This window comes from Carcharodon carcharias, chromosome 5 (genome assembly GCF_017639515.1).
Source record: "Carcharodon carcharias isolate sCarCar2 chromosome 5, sCarCar2.pri, whole genome shotgun sequence".
Classification (NCBI taxonomy): domain Eukaryota; kingdom Metazoa; phylum Chordata; class Chondrichthyes; order Lamniformes; family Lamnidae; genus Carcharodon; species Carcharodon carcharias.
Window position 1 is genome coordinate 72,234,570 of NC_054471.1, and position 21,155 is coordinate 72,255,724.

At 42.8% G+C, this 21,155-nt stretch overlaps 1 protein-coding gene across 4 annotated transcripts in view; it reads right to left on the reverse strand.

Annotated features, from left to right (window-relative positions):
- map7b (microtubule-associated protein 7b) overlaps nucleotides 1-21,155 on the reverse strand; it is a 170,516-nt gene that overhangs the window by 3,943 nt on the left and 145,418 nt on the right. For all 4 annotated transcript variants that reach the window (XM_041187175.1, XM_041187176.1, XM_041187174.1 and 1 more), the window contains exons 13-17: nucleotides 17,078-17,179; nucleotides 13,191-13,241; nucleotides 13,042-13,111; nucleotides 9,030-9,171; nucleotides 908-1,143 (exon numbers count right to left, since the gene is read on the reverse strand). In XM_041187175.1, coding sequence (XP_041043109.1) covers nucleotides 908-1,143; nucleotides 9,030-9,171; nucleotides 13,042-13,111; nucleotides 13,191-13,241; nucleotides 17,078-17,179 — 601 coding nt within the window. The remainder of the gene's footprint in view (nucleotides 1-907; nucleotides 1,144-9,029; nucleotides 9,172-13,041; nucleotides 13,112-13,190; nucleotides 13,242-17,077; nucleotides 17,180-21,155) is intronic.

Here is a 21,155-nt window from a genome sequence, read left to right on the forward strand (position 1 = left end):
GATGAGTGGCATCATAATAGGATTAAAAACTGCATTAAACTTACCTTCCAAGCAAATAGAATATAATTCACAAACAACCAAATCTCCATTTAGGTTTTAAACTCAAAATCCCAATACTTTAAATGCTGACAGGTTAACTGTTATTTCATATCAGAATCAGTCTGGTTTTGGGGAAGTGGTGCTAATGACAGCAATTAACGAATGATAATAGGCAAACAACGAGGTGTGGTATAATTTTATACAAACGTAAAAGTTTGTATAATTATTTTATTGTACTATGTTGTGCTTGACTTTAATATACTGGCTTTCACAATTTATTGAATAGAATTATAGAAATAAATATAGAAGGTGGTTATTCACAGTCCACTCCACTTTTGCCAGTAGTTGCTCTTCAGTTGAAGCTATCTACTCATTTTATGTGCATGCCTTTTCCTCATATCCTTTAGATCAGGTTCATCCAACCTTTTCACTTAGGGAGGCGGTTGGGGAGGTGGGGGGGGTGGTGAGGAGTTGGCTCGTTTCCTTTTTTTTCACTCAAGGAACTGATGAGTAAATGAAGTTCAGGTATGAAGAAAGGAAACAACTTACTGAGCAAAAATAAAGTAATGTCAAAGCAATAAATTGATAATGAAAAGCGTAATAGAGTGTGAGGGGGACAGTCTGTTTGTCTGGCTTGTTCCCTATCTCTTGATGCTCACTCACTCACCCTCACCTACTGTGTGAGTTGGTGTGATTCTGTGCTGGTGTGTCAGGGTGAGGGTGTGTGCGAATCCTGAGACCAGAAGTGAGCCAGACCCAGATCCACACACTTTCAAGTCTTAATACCTTGGATTCACTACAACAGTCGTATCACCAAAGCATAGCTGTTAAACTTTTATACACGCTGTAGAGTCAGATAACTACATACCTGCTGTTTGTTGAGTCTGAATGCCATCTACTTTGGTTAATAACTCCATGGATCCATTTTCTTCAAATGCAATAATTGGATTCACAGGAATTCCAACTTCATCCTGACAATCATCATTACTGGTTTCTGTGGTTATTCTGGAAGCCTTTATTCCAAGCGAGAGATCAATAAGTTCTTCGAAGTTTTCATTCTGCACAGAAACTCCATTCTCTCTAATGATTTTCTCAGTAGCAGGACTAGAGAATAGTATTTAAAAAACAAAACTGGATCAGCAAGCCAGAAATATTTTATAGATAGAAATACCATGATTGCTGCGATTATCAGCATTTTATTGGTGACAATATGTTTTAGAGCTTAATCTGTCAAAATAATAGCACTCCCAAAAATGTTTCATTCTGAAAGGTGAAAAATAATCATTGCTGCCTTCCCATTTTTGCCAGTTTATTTTACATACAGGGCTCCAAATTTAACTCTGAGATTATATCACATGTTAGCAAATTACCAATCACAAGACTCCACAGGTCACTGGTGCAGCTTATTAGTTATATATCACTTTCACAAAATAATTCATTAAAAAATAATTGATCCATAACAGAGCACTTTCACAGATGCAAGTTTAACAATGCATATGGGATATACAGATTTTTGGTTTTGCCAGAATTTATTCTGTTGAAGGTATAACGGACACCTCAACTTAACTTGCTAAATGACATTGGATCTGAATTTCCAAGGGATTTCCCTGACTTCCCATTACAACTTCGGCAGAAAATGTGCAGAAATCTTGGATAAACTTTGCGAATGGTCATGTTTAACCAAGTACAATTTTTCTGGAGCTTCACAAGGTCCTTGAAAACTTCTTTTACTCATTCTAAGTAACAAAGATGACTTCACTTAATTTATAAATTTGAATATTGCAAGTTGCGCTTTAAACAAATGCTGGACTGAATGAAAATTCCATTGCAAAAAATATTGGCAGTAACCCTTTTTATGAAACACAACGTCAACAGTTGCATTCTAATGTCAATATTTGCATTGCCATTTTTACAGTCAGAAAATAGATTTGGATCAGGTAGCTTAAAATTCTAAAATATAGCTTTTAGCTGTAACATGGAATCTAAGTAATACACCCTTTAGCCATAAGAATATTTTACCAAACCCCTTAGCAGATCACTCTGGGATTCTTCATCGTGCGTAACTGATTGAAAAGGAATAACCCATCCAGAAGAAAGCAATACATATATTGAAAGTTTTAACTAAGTAAATAGTCTGAAACACAAAGCACCTCAGGATATTGCAAAACACATCAGAGGCTTTCATGCCAATTCATGTGAAATTCCGTGAGACCTGTAACACTGAATTTTTTTAACCTTTGCACAGCATTTTTTCAGCAGTATGAATAGATGGCTCTTAAAACTTGTATATTAGTGATGAAACCAAAGATAATTGAAACAAGGACAACTATCTCAAATTTGTAGCAAAGGAAAACATGGACTTGAACATCGACTTTCCCACATGTTTGGCCTATATGGTATTCTGGTAACCCTAGAACTGGAATCTTCAAATGGAGGGACAGAGTTACAATTGGTGTGTGTGTGACAGTGTGTGAGAGTTTGAGTGTGCGCACACGCGAGAGAGAGATAATCTCAGATAAAGTTTCAACCATGAAAAAAACCTAAGAACAATTAGTGAATTAAAAATGCAAGAAATAAGAGTAAGCCACTTGACCCCTTGAGGCTACACCACCAATGACTGATCTGATCTACGGAGGCCTTAATTTAAGTTCTGTGTAAGTGTCGAATTCCAGACCAGCCACCTCTCCCTAGTGTTGTGAAGGGTCAAATCTAGTATGGAGCACATCGTTATCAAGTGCTTTGCTCTGTGTGGCTTCAGACAAGAAACTGACTCAAGGGGTAACAGGTTTCCAAGAATGGCTATAATAGTCCAATTACTCAATTCTTCACTGAATTTCAAGCAGTATAATACCTTGACAAAAACAGAATTACCTGGAAAAACACAGCAGGTCTGGCAGCATCGGCGGAGAAGAAAAGAGTTGACGTTTCGAGTCCTCATGACCCTTCGACAGAACTTGTATAATACCTTGGACAGACATACCATACCTTGAGACCATGTGCCCCATTCTGGTCACCAAGACAGCCCTTGCAGAGTGCCCCAAGACTGATCCTTTGCAAAGAGCCCTACTCCGGCCCCCTTCCACAACTCTTTCTCCGGTACATCGATGATTACTTCGGTGCTGCTTCATGCTCTCGTCGGGACTTGGAAAAATTTATTAATTTTGCTTCCAATCTCCACCCCTCCATCATTTTCACATGGTCTATCACTGACACTTCCCTTCGTTCCTTGACCTCTCTGTTTCAATCTCTGATGATAGACTGTCCACCAATATCCATTACAAGCCTACCGACTCCCACAGCTACCTTGACTACAGCTCCTCACACCCCGCTTCCTGTAAGGACTCCATTCCATTCTCTAAGTTCCTTCGCCTCCGTCGCATCTGTTCTGATGATGCTACCTTCAAAAACAGTTCCTCTGACATGTCCTCCTTCTTCCTTAACCGAGGTTTTCCACCCACGGTAGTTGACAGGGCCCTCAACTGTGTCCGGCGCATCTCCTGTGCATCCGCCCTCACGCCTTCTCCTCACTTATCACCCCAGCAGCCCCCGCATTCATAGGATCATCCTCTGCCATTTCCGCCAACTCTAGCATGATGCCACCACCAAACACATCTTCCCTTCACCCACCCCGGCAGCATTCCGTAGGGATCGTTCCCTCCGGGACACCCTGGTCCACTCCTCCATCAACCCCTACTCCTCAACCCCCACCTATGGCACCTCCCCTTGCCCACGCAAAAGATGCAACACCTGCCCCTTCACTTCCTCTCTCCTCACCGTCCAAGGGCCCAAACACTCCTTTCAAGTGAAGCAACATTTCACTTGCATTTCCCCCAACTTAGTCTACTGCATTCATTGCTCCCAATGCGGTCTCCTCTACATTGGAGAGGCCAAACGTAAACTGGGCGACCGCTTTGCAGAACACCTGCGGTCTGTCCGCAAGAATGACCCAAACCTCCCTGTCGCTTGCCATTTTAACACTCCACCCTGCTCTCTTGCCCACATGTATATCCTTGGCTTGCTGCATTGTTCCAGTGAAGCCCAACGCAAACTGGAGGAACAGCACCTCATCTTCCGACTAGGCACCTTACAGCCTTCCGGACTGAATATTGAATTCAACAACTTTAGATCTTGAACTCCCTCCTCCATCCCCACCCCATTTCTGTTTCTTCCCCCTTCCTTTTGTTTTTTCCAATAATTTATATAGATTTTTCTTTTCCCACCTATTTCCATTATTTTTAAATCTTTCATGCCCTGCTAGCCTTTCCACCTCACGCCCACTAGAGCTGTACCTTGAGTGCCCTACCATCCATTCTTAATTAGCACATTCATTTAGATATCACCACCTTCAACACCTCTGTGTTCTTTTGTTCGTTTGCCTGTGACATCTTTTGATTATCTGCTCCTATCACTGCTTGTTTGTCCCTACAACCACACCACCCCCGCCCCCCACTTCTGTTCTCCCCCCCCCCCCAACCGTAAACCAGCTTATATTTCACCCCTTTCCTAAGATTCACTCAGTTCTGTTGAAGGGTCATGAGGACTCAAAATGTCAACTCTTTTCTTCTCCGCTGATGCTGCCAGACCTGCTGAGTTTTTCCAGGTAATTCTGTTTTTGTCCTCCAGAACATTACCCTGGGTCTCTGGATTATTAGTCCAGCGACAATACCACTACACCACTGCCTCCCCCTATGTTCCACATACCCCATAAAGAGACAGGCATAGTTGGGGCCCATACGGGTACCCATAGCCACACCTTTTATTTGGAGGAAGTGACAGAAGTTGAAGGAGAAATTGTTCAGTGTGAGAACAAGTTCAGCCAGACAGAGGAGAGTAGTGGGATGGGGATTGTTTGGGCCTCTATTCGAGGAAGAAGCTAAGGGCCCTCAGACCATCCTGGTGCGGGATGGACGTGTAGAGGGATTGGACGTCCATGGTGAAGAGGAAGCGGTTGGGGCCAGGGAACTGGAAATTGTTGATATGATGTAAGGTGTCAGAGGAATCACGGATGTAGGTGGGAAGGGACTGGACAAGGGGAGAGAGAAGGGAGTCAAGCTAACGAGAAATGAGTTCCGTGGGGCAGGAGCAAGCTGACACGATCGGTCTACTGGGACAGTTCGGTTTGTGGATTTTGGGTAGGAGGTAGAAGCGGGCCATCCGAGGTTGGGCGACTATCAGGTTGGAAGCTGTGGGAGGAAGATCTCCAGAGGCGATGAGGTCAGTGACAGTCCTGGAAACAATGGCTTGATGTTCAGTGGTGGGGTCTTGGTCCAGGGACAGGTAGGAGGAAGTGTCTGCGAGTTGATGCTCAGCCTCCGCGAGGTAGAGGTCAGTGTGCCAGACAGCAACAGCACCACCCTTGTCAGCGGGTTTGATGACAATGTTGGGGTTGGATCTGAGAGAACGGAGTGCGGTAAGTTCGGAGAGAGACAGGTTAGAATGGGTAAGAGGAGCAGAGAAATTGAGACGACTAGTGTCGCGCTGACAGTTCTCAATGAAAAGATCAAGAGAAGGTAAGAATCCAGAGGGAGGGGTCCAGGTGGAGGGAGAATATTGGAGGTGGGTAAAAGGATCCGTTGAACAGGGAGAGGACTCCTGCCCAAAGAAGTGAGCACGGAGACGAAGACGGCGGAAGAAGAGTTCAGCATTGTGCTGAGCCCGAAGGGTATGAAACTAAGTCCTTTGCTGAGCACTGAACGTTCAGCGTCGGAGAGGGGAAGGTCAGGGGGTATAGTGAATACACAGCCGTTGCTGGGATTGGAAGATGGGGTGGGCACAGAGGGACAGGCGAGGGTGGAGGGTCCTGGATGGGTGTTGGTGTCGATGAGTTGTTGGAGCTTGCGTTCCTTAGCATTTGAGAGAAAGAGAAAAAGTTTCTTGTTGAGGCGTCGGATGAGAAGAAGAATAACATGAAACTGGGGTCACGCACAGCTTTTGAAAAAGGTGCTGCTGGAGGGAGAGGTCGAGTGTGTTCATATGGCGCCGCATGGCACTGAGTGTGGATCTCAGAATGTGACGGGAACAGCAGTCCGAGAAACGTTTTATGTCCTGGAGATCCCTGTAATCCTGGGTGGGTTTGAAACAAGAGGGATGGAATTTCAGTTGAAATCCATGTGGGGTAAGTCAGAGATGGAGACAGTCACTGAGAAAGGAGATATGGCTATGAAAGCGGGTTTTAGTAAACAACTTGTCAAATATCCCTGTCGCTTGCCGTTTTAATACTCCACCCTGCTCTCTTGCCCACACTCTTCCGACTAGGCACTTTACAGCCTTCCGGACTGAATATTGAATTCAACAACTTTAGATCTTGCACTCCCTCCTCCATCCCCACCCCCTTTCTGTTTCTTCCCCCTTTTGTTTTTTCCAATAATTTATATAGATTTTTCTTTTCCCACCTATTTCCATTATTTTTAAATCTTTTATACCCTGCTAACCTTTCCAGCCCACCCCCACTAGAGCTGTACCTTGAATGCCCTACCATCCATTCTTAATTAGCACATTCGTTTAGATAATAGCACCACCTTCAATGCCTCTGTGTTCTTTTGTCCTTGACATCTTTTGATTATCTGCTCCTATCCCTTCTTGCTTGTCCCTACAACCACCCTCCCCAGGGTTTATCTCAAGACTGGGCAATCATGAGGGGCTGTGGGCCATCAGCAGCATCAGTATTGTACTCAACCACAATCTGTAACCTCATGGCCCGGCATATCCCCCATTCTACCATTACCACCAAGGCAGAGGGTCAACCCTGGTTCAATAAAAAGAGTGCAGGAGACCATGCCAGGAGCAGCACCAGGTATACCGAAAACTGAGGTGTCAACATGGTGAAGCTACATCAAGGGTTACTTGAGTGCCAAACACTGTAAGCAATAAGTGATACAGCTAAGCAATTCCACAACCAACGGATCAGATCCAAGCTCTGAAGTCCTGCCAGTCATGAATGGTGGTGAACAATTAACAACTCACTGGAGGAAGAGGCTCCACAAACATCCTCATTCCATCATTGCAAAAGATAAGGCTGAGCCATTTGCAAGTGGCACTTGTTCAGCAATAACCTGCTCGACGCTCAGTTTGGGTTCCACCAGGGTCACTCAGCTCCTGACCACATTACAGCCTTGGTTCAAACATGGACAAAAGAGCTGAATTCCAGAGGCGAGATGAGAGTAACTGTCCTTGACATCAAGGCATTTGACCGAGTGTGGCATCATGGAGCCCTAGCAAAACTGGAGTCAATGAATCAGTGGAATAACTCTCTGCTGTTTGGAGTCACACTTAGCACAAAGGAACATGGGGGAGAACCTTTGGCTTGGCGAGCAAGGGCGGGGTCTACTCACTGAGGCGTAAAATGGTGCAGAGTGATGTCGGGCGTGTCCCCTGACGTCACCGCACATCATTTAGATTTTCAGTTCGGCAGGTGTGCAGCCGAACTGTCAAAGGCCTATTAAGGCCATTTAACTAACAATTAAAATAATTAACAGAGCTGCCCGTCTATCCTTAAGGTTAGCGGCAGGCGAAGATCCCAGGCGGTCTTCACATTTTTCACGGAACCTCATCCACAGGCGGATGAGGTTTTATGAATGATTTTAAATTTTCTCAAAAATTTTTATTGACATTAGTGCACATGTCCCAGCTCATGTGACAGTTTCACATGAGGGGACATGTCATAAACATTTTTTCAACACTTTAATGAACTGTTGAAACTTAAAACTAATCTCCCTGAGGCACCTTCAAAATGGCAGCGTGGACGTGATCACCACCCCAAATAGGGTCCGCGCCCACCCCCGCACAATCCCCACCCCCCCCCGACGTGGGGGAAAATTCTACCCATGGTTGTCGTTGTTGGAGGTCAGTCATCTCAGTTCCAGGACACCAATGCAGGGGTTCCTCAGGCTAGCGTCCTAGGCCCATCCATCTCCAGCTGTTTCATCAATGACCTTCCTTCCATCATAAGGTCAGGAGTGGGGATGTTAGCTGATGATTGCATAATGCTCACATTCCCAATTGCTCTGAAGTAGTCCATGTCCAAATGCAGCAAGACCTGGACAATATCCAGGCTTGGGCTGACAAGTAACATTTACACCACACAGGTGCCATGCAATGACCATCTTTAACAAGAACGAGTAATTGGCTGTCACTTATTTTGTTTAGCTGCCAGATATTTCCTACTAACAGGATGCTACCATCAAGCCAAAAAGATGTTCTGCCTATCACACAAATGTGTAATGTGGTATATGAATTTCAGTGCCAGTGTGATGCAAGGTATGTAGGCTGTACATCCCAAAGACGGGCAGATCGCATCAAACAGCATATCCCTTCCAGTGTTCACAACAGGCAAGGTACAGAACATATCAAACCAGCCTGAGCTTGTAAGACTTAAAACAGAGTGTCCAACATTAGATGCGATTCCAGGATTGGACAACATTTGCTAAATAATCCTGTGTGCTAAAAATTACACTGACAACCAATTTAAGATAATCAGCCAGGCTCATAGTGTGGCACATTTGCGTGTACTGGAAGCTAGATGTAGTAATACACAGGGCCCTGAACTTTACATTGCATCTGTTTCAGCTAAACAAAATGCCTCTACCAATCAGAGCCCACTTGCCAACCAATCAGCACTCTCTTCTTACAGTATGAATAGTTGTTCTTTTTACATTTGGTATTCTTGCAAATTGTCCAGAGGAGTGCAAAATGAAAAGCTTCAACAAAAATGTCTCTTTTTTTCAGCAATACTCAACTTCATTTGTTACATTATGTAATTACAAGGATGGGAGAAAGCAAACTCCAATGGACCTCTTTTCTTCTGTATGGCAATTCTCATGTTTTTACTGGATGTAAGAGCTAAAATTTGTAGAGTGGCTTTCCTCAATACGCTTATCTTGTAGTCAACAACATTTGCATTATGCTTTTGGCGATTTCTTTCAATGAAATTTAGATTTAAACATGATATTTAAATACTAGAAAATAATTGTTTAAGTTCATACTGCTCTTACCATTCTTTATCTATTTGAGAATGATCTACAAACTCCCTATTACTGTCCACTTCTTGAACAACCGACTCTTGATTGGCCACTTCTTCAGGGACTTTCAACTTTGTTTCCGTTTCAGTTGTTAAGTCAGGATTCTGGTTGGATGCTGAAAGGAAAATAAAAACTGTTTCTACAGCTACTTCATAAAAATTCTACATCAAGTATAATACTGCAATAACATTAGATCCTTTGTATAATATATTTATTAGCACTAAAGTACTGTAACATGTTATATAGAATTTACAGCACAGATACAGGCTATTTGACCCGAATAGTTTGTGCCAGGCCTTATGCTGTAGAACAGCCTTCCCCCATCCCACTTCATCTAATTCTATAAGCATACCATATTTCTTTCTACCTGAAGCTTCCCTTTAAATGCATCTCAGTTAATAGCTTCAGCTATTCCTTGTAAAAGAATTCTACATTCTAGAAACTTTTTGGGGGAAAGTTTCTCTTGAATTCGCAATTGGATTTATCAGTGGCTAACTTATAATTGTGGTCCTTAATTTTGATCTCCCCAACAAATGGAAGCACCTTTTCTATATCTATCTTTTCAAGGAAGTATATACTTACCTTGGCGGGGTGGGGAGGTGGTGTAATGAAGGCTCATTAGATTAATTCCTGTGATGAAAGGGTTGGCCCAAGACCGAGTAGAATAGACCTATACTCTGGAATTTAGAAGAATTCGAGTCGAGCTCAATGGAAACACGAGATTTTAAGTATGAAGGTGGCAGATTGTTAAGAGCGCAGCGAGGCTGAGTTCTTAATTCTGGGAACTTGATAAGTGAGGGAATTTTAAGGCTTGATCTCCTTTGAAAATCTAGTCAAGTTTGCATTTAGCATATAACTTAACTAACAGAAAATTGTCGTTTCTTTCAGTGTTAGTCAGTGATAAACATGCTCCATGCTGAGAGGCAGCTGCAGTTAGTTAGAACTGGTTCCCTACCCAGCCATCCTTTGACTTGTCTCTGTAGAATTTCAGCCAGTCTAAATATAGGAGGTTTTGCAGACACGCAAATGGAAGTTGCACGAAGGTGATAGCGTGTCTGAGTGAAGCAAGGCTGAGTACTTGACTCTGAGAGTTTGCTAAGTAAGGGGATAGATCTCTATCGATCAATCTATCCCAGCCTTGCTGTCAAGCAAGCTGCCACCTTGTTGCAACTTCTGTTGTGTGTCTGCAAAACCACCTCTATTTATATTAGCTGAAATTCGATTGATCTGAATTAGGCACTGTTGGCTAGGGGCCCAGTTCTAACCAGCTACCAAATTAACCAACTGCAGCTGTGTCTCAGCAAGGAGCATGTTTATCACTGACAAAGATTAAAAGAAACTACAATTTACTGTGACAGTTAAGTTATACACTAAATGCAAACTTGACAATAAAATTCAAGAGCTGAAGCTCAGAAGCATTAATTAGGTGAGCAGGTAGGTGATTGTTTGGTAACTTAAGGTTTTTTTCAATCTCTCTAAACTGTGGTAGTCGTTTAGAACTGGGCAGACAAACATATTGCATTTATAGGTTAACTAGTTAAACTCCATAATATAACTATGGATAACTGTTGAGTGATGTTTCTAAACTTGAAACCCAATCAATCATATAAAACACAATAAAGATGGAAGAGCAGGTAATGTTTTGCAGTTGTATCAGGTGGGAGCTGGTGTGACCCACAGCAACCACATCTGCATTAAGTGTCTAAGCTGGAGGAACTTCGGATCAGAGTTGATGAGCTGGAGTGTGAGCTTTGGACACTGTGATGCATCATGGAGGGGAAAGTAACCTGGACACTTTGTTCAGACGGCAGTCACGCCCCTTAGGCCAGATACTTCAAATTAGGTCTGTGGCCAGGGACAAGGTGGTAAGAAAGGCAGGCATAGAAATCCAGAAGGTACCAATGGAGGAGCCTCAGCCCTTAAAATTGGCCAACAGGTTTGATACTTTTGCAGCTTGTGTGAACAAGAGTAGGGGCCGCAGGGAGAGTGATCAAACTGTCCACAGCATTGTGGACCTGGGGGCCATTCAAGTGTGGAGAGTGAAAAGAAATGTAATTGTAGTAGGGGACAGTATAGTTTGGGATATATATACTCTCTTCAGCTGAAAGCGTGAGTCCTGAAGGCTGTATTGCCTGCCCGGTTTCAGAGTTAAAGACATCGCTTGGAGCTTATGATGTGGCAGGTGATGTGGATTTGGTCTGCCTGGCGCACAAGGGAAACTTGGCCATGCTATCTCAATGGATTTGCAATTTGTATTTATTATGAGAAGATGTGTGCATTGAATTCAGAAGTAATGAGCCCACTAACACCTTTAGGAGATTTAAAAAATTTAAATTAAAAGATTTATTAACAAAAAAGAATTCAAACACATACATAAGATTACAGTTACTTGATATTATAACAAATCCCAAGATTCCTAATTAACTCGACTCCTAACTACACACCCCCCTTAAGGCAACAGTTCAAAATAGATTTAAAATTTAAATAGACAATCCAGCATGGTTACCACAGCACCCACACAACATTGGAATTCCAAAGGCTTTTAACACAACTTTAGTTACTGAAGCAGCACTTCTGCAGAGTAGCTAGGTTTTCTTTCAAGTCTGTCACATGGTGTACCTTTCAAGATTTTACATGGCCACATCACACATAACTTTCCATTCTCCTTTATATATATTTCACCCTCTTCAATGTGTAAAGTATCATTGTTCTACATGTCTTCGGAAATTTACTTCTCCCATAATATAAAAATCTTTCATGTTGTCAATATGGCCTCTTTCCTTTTGGGAAAAATAAACATAATAACCTTGCCCTATTTACCTTGTTGTAAACATCTTACCATCCCTTTGAAAATCAAACCACCTCTTCACTTATCTAAAAATGCAAATTTCATTCACTCCTTATCTACTGACTCTTAGACTCTAGCTCACTCATTAGCAAATGCCCCTTTTCATATTTGACTCTTCTGATAATTTCAACCTTGCAGTCTATCTGACTCTAATTCAATTAAATCAGTCACACAGACACAACCATAAATCTACCTTACAATATCCCACAGCACTATTTTGAAAAACATGATAGTTTCATAACAAGCTGGAGAAAAACTTGGAATGGGAGGGGAAGGATCCAGTTGTCATGCTGCATGTGGGGACCAATGACATTGGTAAGACCGAAAAAAATGGTTCTGCTGAGTATGAGCAGATAGGAGCTAAATTGAAAAGTAGAACCAAAAAGTTAATCATCTCTGGATTACTACCTGAGCCACAAATAAATTAGCATAGGATAAATAACATCAGAGAGTTGAATGCATGTGAAAAATGGGTTTCAATCCACGAGGTACTGGCATCAGTGCTGGGGAAAACAGGGAACTGCATCTCTTTGGGACAACCTTCGCCCAAACAGTGTCCTGGCAAATCATTTAACTAAGACCGTAAAGAGAGTTTTAAACTAAGTGGGGGGCGGGGAAGGTTCACATGAGGGGAGATTTGAAAAATTGTAAAGAAACAACAAGGTAATAGTGGAGGGTAAAGATACAGGTAGTTATAACCAGATTATGACAGGAAGGGACACTGCATACAAATGTAAGAGTGCACCAGAAAAGATGACCAAAGTAGGGAAAATGGTAAAAAGACAGAATTAAAAGCCCCTTTTCTAAATGCATGCAGCATCCAGGAGTCATTGCAAGGAATGTGCTGCAAGTCTGCTTTCAGGTTGCCATTCTCATTTCTGATAACCCTTTCAGCCAACCCCCTCAGATTTCTGCTCATGTAGGTTGTCAGGCTATTATAACAGTAGGTATGGATTGAGCATGGCCACATTCAAGTTCTCTTGAAAACAAACGTTTCTGTGCTGTAACAATTCTATGATTCTGTGAAAACCATTCACTCTGTTCTAGATTTGAATCTAAAGTCTAGAACTGAAGGGCCAAAATCTAACTGCATAACTGAATATCCACACGCCCTCAATTCTTATATTTTGGCCTTACCTTCATCAACAGATGTTAGTTTAGGTACTTCGCCATTTCTCTGCTCAGGGGGCCTTACTTGATTATCCTTCTGTTAAAAGAAAGTGGAGTATGAGAAAATGCTCAGGTACAAACTACTACCTCAAAACTATATTGGTAATTTTGGATACCTTTTCAGAAGCATCAGATCTTCTTGTTCTTTTCATAATTTGCTCAAGTCTCTAGAAAATACAAATTCAATCAATAATACATCAATAACTGCAAACAAAAGTATGTAAAGTTTCAATATGTGCTCATTGCTCCAAGTACTAAGCAAAGTAAATAATCTTGCGCAATAGAATTGCACAAAAATGACCAGACAGAAGGCCTCTATTCAGCCAATCAATAAACTTGTGTCAGAAGCATCTGCTAATCTCTTTTTACTGCCCCTTCCTTTTCTCAAATAAATGATTAAGCAATATTCATTACTGATTCAACCAGCAGTGGCAATTACCTTCTATTTATTTTCAGAAAATTAGAGCTTTTTGAAATCTTTAATGGATCTCTTTAACCTTTTCTGTTCTAGTGAAAATACTCCCCATTTTTCAGCCCTTCCTTATAACTACATCTTATTTCTAGCATTATTGCAGTTCATCATATTTGTATCTCTTCTATGGCTAATATTCTTCCTTTAATAGGGTGACTAGAACAGCATTCAACATTCTAACTATTCTAACCAATGCTTGTATAAATACAATGCCCTTGTGTATAAAATCTATTAATGGCCTTTTCTACCTTTCCTTCATGTTGATTGTGATTAGAAAAAATGACCGTTAGCGTGCAGGGCCTTCTCCCCCAACCTACAGGCCCAAACAACTGCCAGAAATCAAGAGCAATCTGCCTTAGCACATTGATATAAAAGCAAAGAACCGCGGATGCTGGAAATCCAAAACAAAAGCAAGACAGAAATACCTGGAAAAACTCAGCAGGTCTAGCAGCAACGGTGGAGAAGAGCACAGTTGACTTTTTGAGTCCTCATGATCCTTCAACAGAACTAAGTAAAAATAGGAAAGGGGTGAAATATAAACTGGTTTTTTTTGGGGGGGTGGGGGGTGGGGGTGGTGTTGGGACAAGAAGAGCTAGGTAAAGAGCCAGCGCGAGGTGGAGATAACCAAAAGATGTCACAGACAAAAGGACAAAGAGGTGTTGAAGGTGGTGATATTATCCAAAGGAATGTACTAATTAAGGGTAGAAAGCAGGACAAACAAGGTACAGATAGCTCTGGTGGGGGTGGGGTGGGGTGGGGTGAAGGAATACTAAAAAGGCTAAAAGGTAGAGGTAAAACAATGGGTGGAAATAAATTTAAAAATTGAAATAGGTGGGAAAAGAAAAATCTATATAAATTATTCGAAAAAACAAAAAGGAGGGAGAAGAAACGGAAAGGGGTTGGAGATGGAGGAGAGAGTTCATGGTCTAAAAGTGTTGAACTCAATATTCAGTCCGGAAGGCTGTAAAGTGCCTAGTCGGAAGATGAAGTGCTGTTCCTCCAGTTTGTGTTGAGCTTCACTGGAACAATGCAGCAGGCCAAGGACAGACGTGGGCATAAGAGCAGGGTGGAGTGTTGAAATGGCAAGCGACAGGGAGGTCTGGGTAATGCTTGCGGACAGACTGAAGGTGTTCTGCAAAGCGGTCACCCAGTCTGTGTTTGGTCTCTCCAATGTAGAGGAAACAGCATTGGGAGCAACAAATACAGTAGACTAAGTTGACGGAAGTGCAAGTGAAATGCTGCTTCACTTGAAAGGAGTATTTGGGCCCTTGGACGATGAGGAGAGGGGAAGTGAAGGGGCAGGTGTTGCATCTTCTGCAGTTGAATGGGAACCATTCTTGGTCCACTCCTCCATCACCCCCTACTTCTCAACTCCCTCCCACAGCACCTTCCCATGCAACCGCAGAAGATGCAACACCTGCCCCTTCACTTCCCCTCTCCTCACCGTCCAAGGGCCCAAACACTCCTTTCAAGTAAAGCAGCATTTCACTTGCACTTCCCTCAACTTAGTCTACTGCATTTGTTGCTCCCAATGCGGTTTCTTCTACATTGGAGAGACCAAACGCAGACTGGGTGACCGCTTTGCAGAACACCTTCGGTCTGTCCGCAAGCATTACCCAGACCTCCCTGTCGCTTGCCATTTCAACACACCACCCTGCTCTCATGCCCACATGTCCATCCTTGGCTTGCTTCATTGTTCCAGTGAAGCTCAACACAAACTGGAGGAACAGCACTTCATCTTCCGACTAGGCACTTTACAGCCTTCCGGACTGAATATTGAATTCAACAATTTTAGACCATGAACTCTCTCCTCCTTCCCCACCCCCTTTCCGTTTCTTCCCCCTCCTTTTTGTTTTTTCCAATAATTTATATAGGTTTTTCTTTTCCCAACTATTTCCATTATTTTTAAATGTATTTCCACCCATTGTTTTACCTCTACCTTTTAGCCTTTTTAGTATTCCTTCACCCCACCCCCACCAGAGCTATTTGTACCTTGTTTGTCCTGCTTTCTACCCTTAATTAGCACATTCCTTTAGATATTTCCACCACCTTCAACACCTCTTTGTCCTTTTGTCTGTGACATCTTTTGGTTATCTCCACCTATCGCTGGCTCTTTACCTAGCTCTTCTTGTCCCAACACCAACCGCACCCCCCCCACCCCAAAACAGTTTATATTTCACCCTTTTCCTATTTTTACTTAGTTCTGTTGAAGGGTCATGAGGACTCGACTGTGCTCTTCTCCACCGATGCTGCCAGACCTGCTGAGTTTTTCCAGGTATTTCTGTCTTTTGTTTTTGCCTTAGTACACTGATCTATACTGCTCTTGGTAGCCATAGCAAGAAACCAAATGTACGATTGTTAACAAAATATATTTGACAATGGGTAAATCTAAGCGATTTAGATATGTGGGTTTAAAGGGCTGAGCATTTAGGGTATTGTTCTTCTCACTGTTCTTTATCCTAAAAATATACTAGTTCAAATTTCTGCCAATCAGCTAGTTCAACTAATCTGTTCATGTCTCCTTGCTATCATTCAATTATCTAGTCCACCTGATAGGCAAAAAACCGGCCACAAATGGCTTGTGTAGTGCTTTGTCATATTGTTATTCGTTTCTCAATCCAGAGCTTCCCAAATTTTTTCCCAATGCGACCCCATTTTAATGCTTCAAAATTGGCATTACCCAACAAAAAAAAAGCAGGATAACATCATTCAATATTTAATTATTAAAGTTCATACATTAAAAATAAACATACATCACATTCATGTCAATCAGGAGTTTCTGCACAAGGGATCCTTCCTAGCCCCACCCCTCAGCCTAATCCTCCAACTGCAGCATGACCTCCCTCCCCCACCCACTGACCTTCCAATCAGGGTTCCATTGATTGATGCAGCTCTCTCAAGCAACTGTAATGCATGGGGGTCACTTAGATGGACTCTTCCCTCCCTCCCCAATGAACTGGGGCCAGAAAAGAAAAATCAGATGCACTCATGGCAGGTGCTGACGTTGCCTCAGAGTTCATTCCCTCTCCATCGCTTCTCAGCGAACCAGGGCCAGGAAAAAAAAAATTGGGGTTACAACCCACAGTTGGGGCACCCCTGAACTACCTAGTCCACAGTCCAAAATAGGTGTCATAGTTCAATTAGCAAATAGACTGTTCTGTGCAGAACACAGTAATATCACTCTACAGTCTGGATCTACAGTCTGGACTTAACTTAGCTCATTGCAGCTGGCATGACAATAAATTTGCTTCAGCAATTCAGGTCAAGGGAGGGGAAAACAATACGCCATTAAATTAAGGTTGCAATTTGGAAGTGCTGTCGAGCAACTCTTGCTGCAAACTGCAAGTGAATGAATGTCAAATGTGAATGTCCCACATCCTATCATTAAACTTCTTGTGGATATTCCTCTTTAGGCCAATGAAAAACGGCCATTTCTTTGAGTCAAGGGGGTGGCCAGCAATTGCACTGACACCCACCATGACTTCCAGAGATCAGAGAAAAAACTTTTTTTTTTTAAATGTGGCATTTTACCTTTTTCCTTTCCATACGCTCTTGTTCTTCTTTCTGAAAGTGCTTTTCACGTTCTATTCGCAGCCTCTCAGCTTCTTCCCGAGCACGAGCATCTTCCTCTTTCTGTAAATGTTGCAATGTATCAGATTAATCATCTTAACAATTGTAGTCAGCAATCTTAGAACATTGTTTATAAAGCCTGAACACGTCAACAAGAAATAGAACTCACAAAAGCCATGGACAAGAATTACAAAAATAAATGCAAAGATGTTATGAACTATTAAGGGGGCTAACTAAACAATTGTACGAAACAGTCTTAATAAAAAGGATAACATAGGTGATCTTTCAATGATCCAAACAGACTGTGAAATTAGACGAACTTGAACACAGCTAGATTTTAAAACTAAAAATCAAATGGAAGTTAGAAATTAAGTCCATTTCGATCAATCACGAGAGATAGGATTAATCAACATAGAGGGCTGTAACTTCTGAACTCCAAGGCCTGAATTTTCCCATTGGCGATCTGGGGGGCGGGGCCCACTCGCCAACAGGAAAATGACGCGGAATCCCTGACGTCAACCCAGTCCATTTAAATTTGAGGAAGGCGGTGGACAGCGAAATCAGCTGTCCGCCCTCCGACCTGTCAATGGACAATTAAGGCCATTGACAGGATAATTAAGGTAGTTAAATACCCTGTCTGTCCAACCTTAAGGTTGGCGGGCAGGCCAGGAGCCCCGGCGGGCTTCTGATAATACATGAAACCTCATCCACTGGCGGGATGAGGTTTCATGTCCATTTTTAAAAACTTTAATAAAGTTTATGTGCTTTTTATTAATATGTCCCATCTCGTGTGACAATGTCACATGAGGGGGACATGCTAATAATTTTTATATTTTTCTATTTTTAAAGCTTTTTAGAATGTCAGTAATCTCCCCGAGACAGCATTTAGTCTCAGGGAGCAGTGCGCTCTTTCATGTGCATGCGCAAAAGAGCGCATTTTGAGTTGGGGAATCCCTCCACTCCCCGCACAGGAAGTGGATTGCGCTTCCCGTCGGGCAGGCCTTAATTGGCCTGCCTACTTAAAATGGCGCCAGGCCCCGTTTCGGTGGCAGAGTTCAGCTGCCTAACCACCGCCAAGCCGATGGGGCCCGCCCGCCAGCCAACCAAAGGCAAAATTCTGCCCAAAGACAGAACATACGGGGAGTACCTCAAAGGTGCGCTGGACCAGACCACATCCTTCGGAAGTTCCAGGTAAGGGGATAGCATAGCAATTGCTTGGGAAATTCAAACTTCCGATGGGCAATTGCCCTGTACTGGGAACCATCTGAAAATGCAATTTAAATTTTAAACTTCGGATGGTTCCAACCGTCATACAGCAATAGTTACCCAGAAAACGTTTAAAAGAATTGAAACTACTCCCAGCTTCTGGGTGACTATAGCACTGACCCACAACTGCCCACAGACTACCCCACTGCCCCACCTCTTGAGATTCCACCCTCCCCCCCGAAAACTGTGAAGTCAATACAAAGAAATAGTACAATTTTGCTATGTGCTTCGATCTTCTGAATTATCTGTGGGATCTGAGGAAAGAGGTACAGAAACCTATATATCCTAAAAAAAAGAGAAAGACTACCCCAGTCATCTGGCTAATAATGGCCTTTGCCCTCTTCAGAAACACGGGAGCTTATGGTTACATCTGCACAAGCGAATGGGTCCAACACTGGATAAACTCCTGAAAATATGTTGAGCTACTGGAAGTGGATGATGAGCTGCACTGCCCACCCAATTGGTTCAAAACAGTTTACTCACAGGTGACGAATACAGCACCCTAGCAGTTATATTACTGGACTGGTAAACAGGGTATGGTAACATAATGGTGATTTTACTGGACTAGTAATCCAGAGGCCTGGACTAATGCTTCAGAGACATGAGTTCAAGTCCCACCACAACAGCTGGGGGAATGTAATTCAATTAGTTCATAAAACTGGGGTAAAATGCTAGTCTCATTAAGAATGATCATGAAACCATTGGATTGTCCTAATGTTCTTCAGGAGGGGAAATCTACCATCCTTACCTCTCTGGTCTACATATGACTCCAAACCAACGGCAATGTGGTTGACTCTGAACTGCCCACTAAAATGGCCAAGCAGGTCATTCAGTTCAACAGCTATTAGAGTTGGACAACAAATGCTGGCCTTGCCAGCTTCGCTCAAATCCCAAGAACAAATTTTAAAAAGTGTTCAAATCCCATTGGGCAGTTTTAGTTCATTGAAAAAGTCTCAAAAAAATTTCAGAGACTGGTGTGATGACATTGTATTGCCGGCCCAAAGCCATCATACCCTATGTTACGTCTGGATGGTTTTTGGGACTGGTGGGGGTGCTCTCACTTATAACTAAAGCATGCGCTTCATTGTAACTTGATTCCAACATTAACAAGTGACCCAAGCTTCAAGATTGAGGCCCAATCTTTACTGATTAGGAATGGGGGAGGTGGTGGTAAAATGAGAAAGTGAAATAGATGTATAGATTCAGGCCAATGATTGCAAAAATTCTCAGGCACTGTGTTTTATTAAGATGGCACTTGCCATCAGAGCTGAAATTCTAATATAATGTATTAAAAGGGGATACTGCACTTCAAGCCAATTGAGAGCACTTGTTACAATATAGAAAGGATTCCACACAACTTGTTTGCAATGAACTAGTCTTTTGGGTCCTACCCATTCTAGGGAAGGACATATGGATGGGTTACATTGTTCCAATTGTGTGGTGATACTGTATGCTGAACAGTGGTTGTGCAAGAATGGATAGATAGCAATGACTCCTACACAATCCAGTCAGCCGCCGAGCCAGTGCAAGGCATTTTGCCCAGAGATCAAACTGACAATTTGCTACCAGCATGTCATGCCCAAGGGTCTTGTCACATACTGCATGAAACCACTGCAAAGACAAGATTGATGACAATCACTTTTCAATCAGAGTTTTAATTACCTGTGGAAGATGTGAGGGAATTAACAGCATTGTTAAAGGCAGTTTAAAGTGATTTACCATGACAGGATCGTGGAACTGGAGTGCAACCTTTAACCTGAACACCGATGTGCAATACAATGGGCAGAATTTTGCCGTCAGCAAGCAGGGGGCGGGGCCCGCTCACTGAGCATAAAATGACGTGGGATGAAGTCAGGCAGAACCCCCAACGTCATCCCGGCCCATTTAAATTTTCAGGAAGGCGGGGGCGCAGAAAAATCAGCTGCGGACCCGCCGACCTGTCAATGGTCAATTGACAAGATCACTTAAACAATTAAAGGACCTGCCTGTCCAACCTTAAGGTTGGTGGGCAGGCCAGGAGCCCCAGCAGCAAATAGAAAAAACATGAAACCTCACCCATAGGCGGGATGAGGTTTCATGCAGGGTTCTAAAAACTTTAATAAAGTTTTACTGTAATTTATGAACATGTCCCAACTCATGTGACATTGTCACATGAGGGGGACATGTTAGGAATATTTTTATTTCTATTTTTAATCTTTTTCAAAGTGTAAGCGATCTCCCTGAGGCTGCACTTAGCCTCACGGAGATGTGCGCTCTTTCGTGTGCATGTGCGAAAGAGCGCACTCTCACTTTTGGGGAACCCTCCCCGCCCACACAGGAAGCACATGGCACTTCCTGCTGGACGTCACGCTGGGCAAGCCTTAATTGGCCCGCCCAAGTACAATGGTGGTGCAGCCCACCTCGCTGGCGGGGATCGGCTCCCCGCCCACCGGAGATTGGGTCGGGCCCACCCGCCCGACAGGCAGAAAATTCTGCCCAATGGATCTGCTGAGCCACTGTGGACGCTAACTATAGGGTGAAGTATCATTAATTAGACCAAAGCTTTGTGACCATTCTGAAAAGAAAGGGGCTATATAGCAAGTGCAAGATTTAAAGAAAGAATTCTGCTCAAAGAACACATGTCTCTCTTCATCCTTCTTTCATTAGGCCTATGTGGTAAGGGAATTTGTAAAGTAGATTCTATGGGCATCTGCTGGCTGCATTCCCTTAATTTGTCAGCTATGACTAGAATCATTGGCCTCAATTTTAACCCCATCCTCCACTCTGGCAGGTT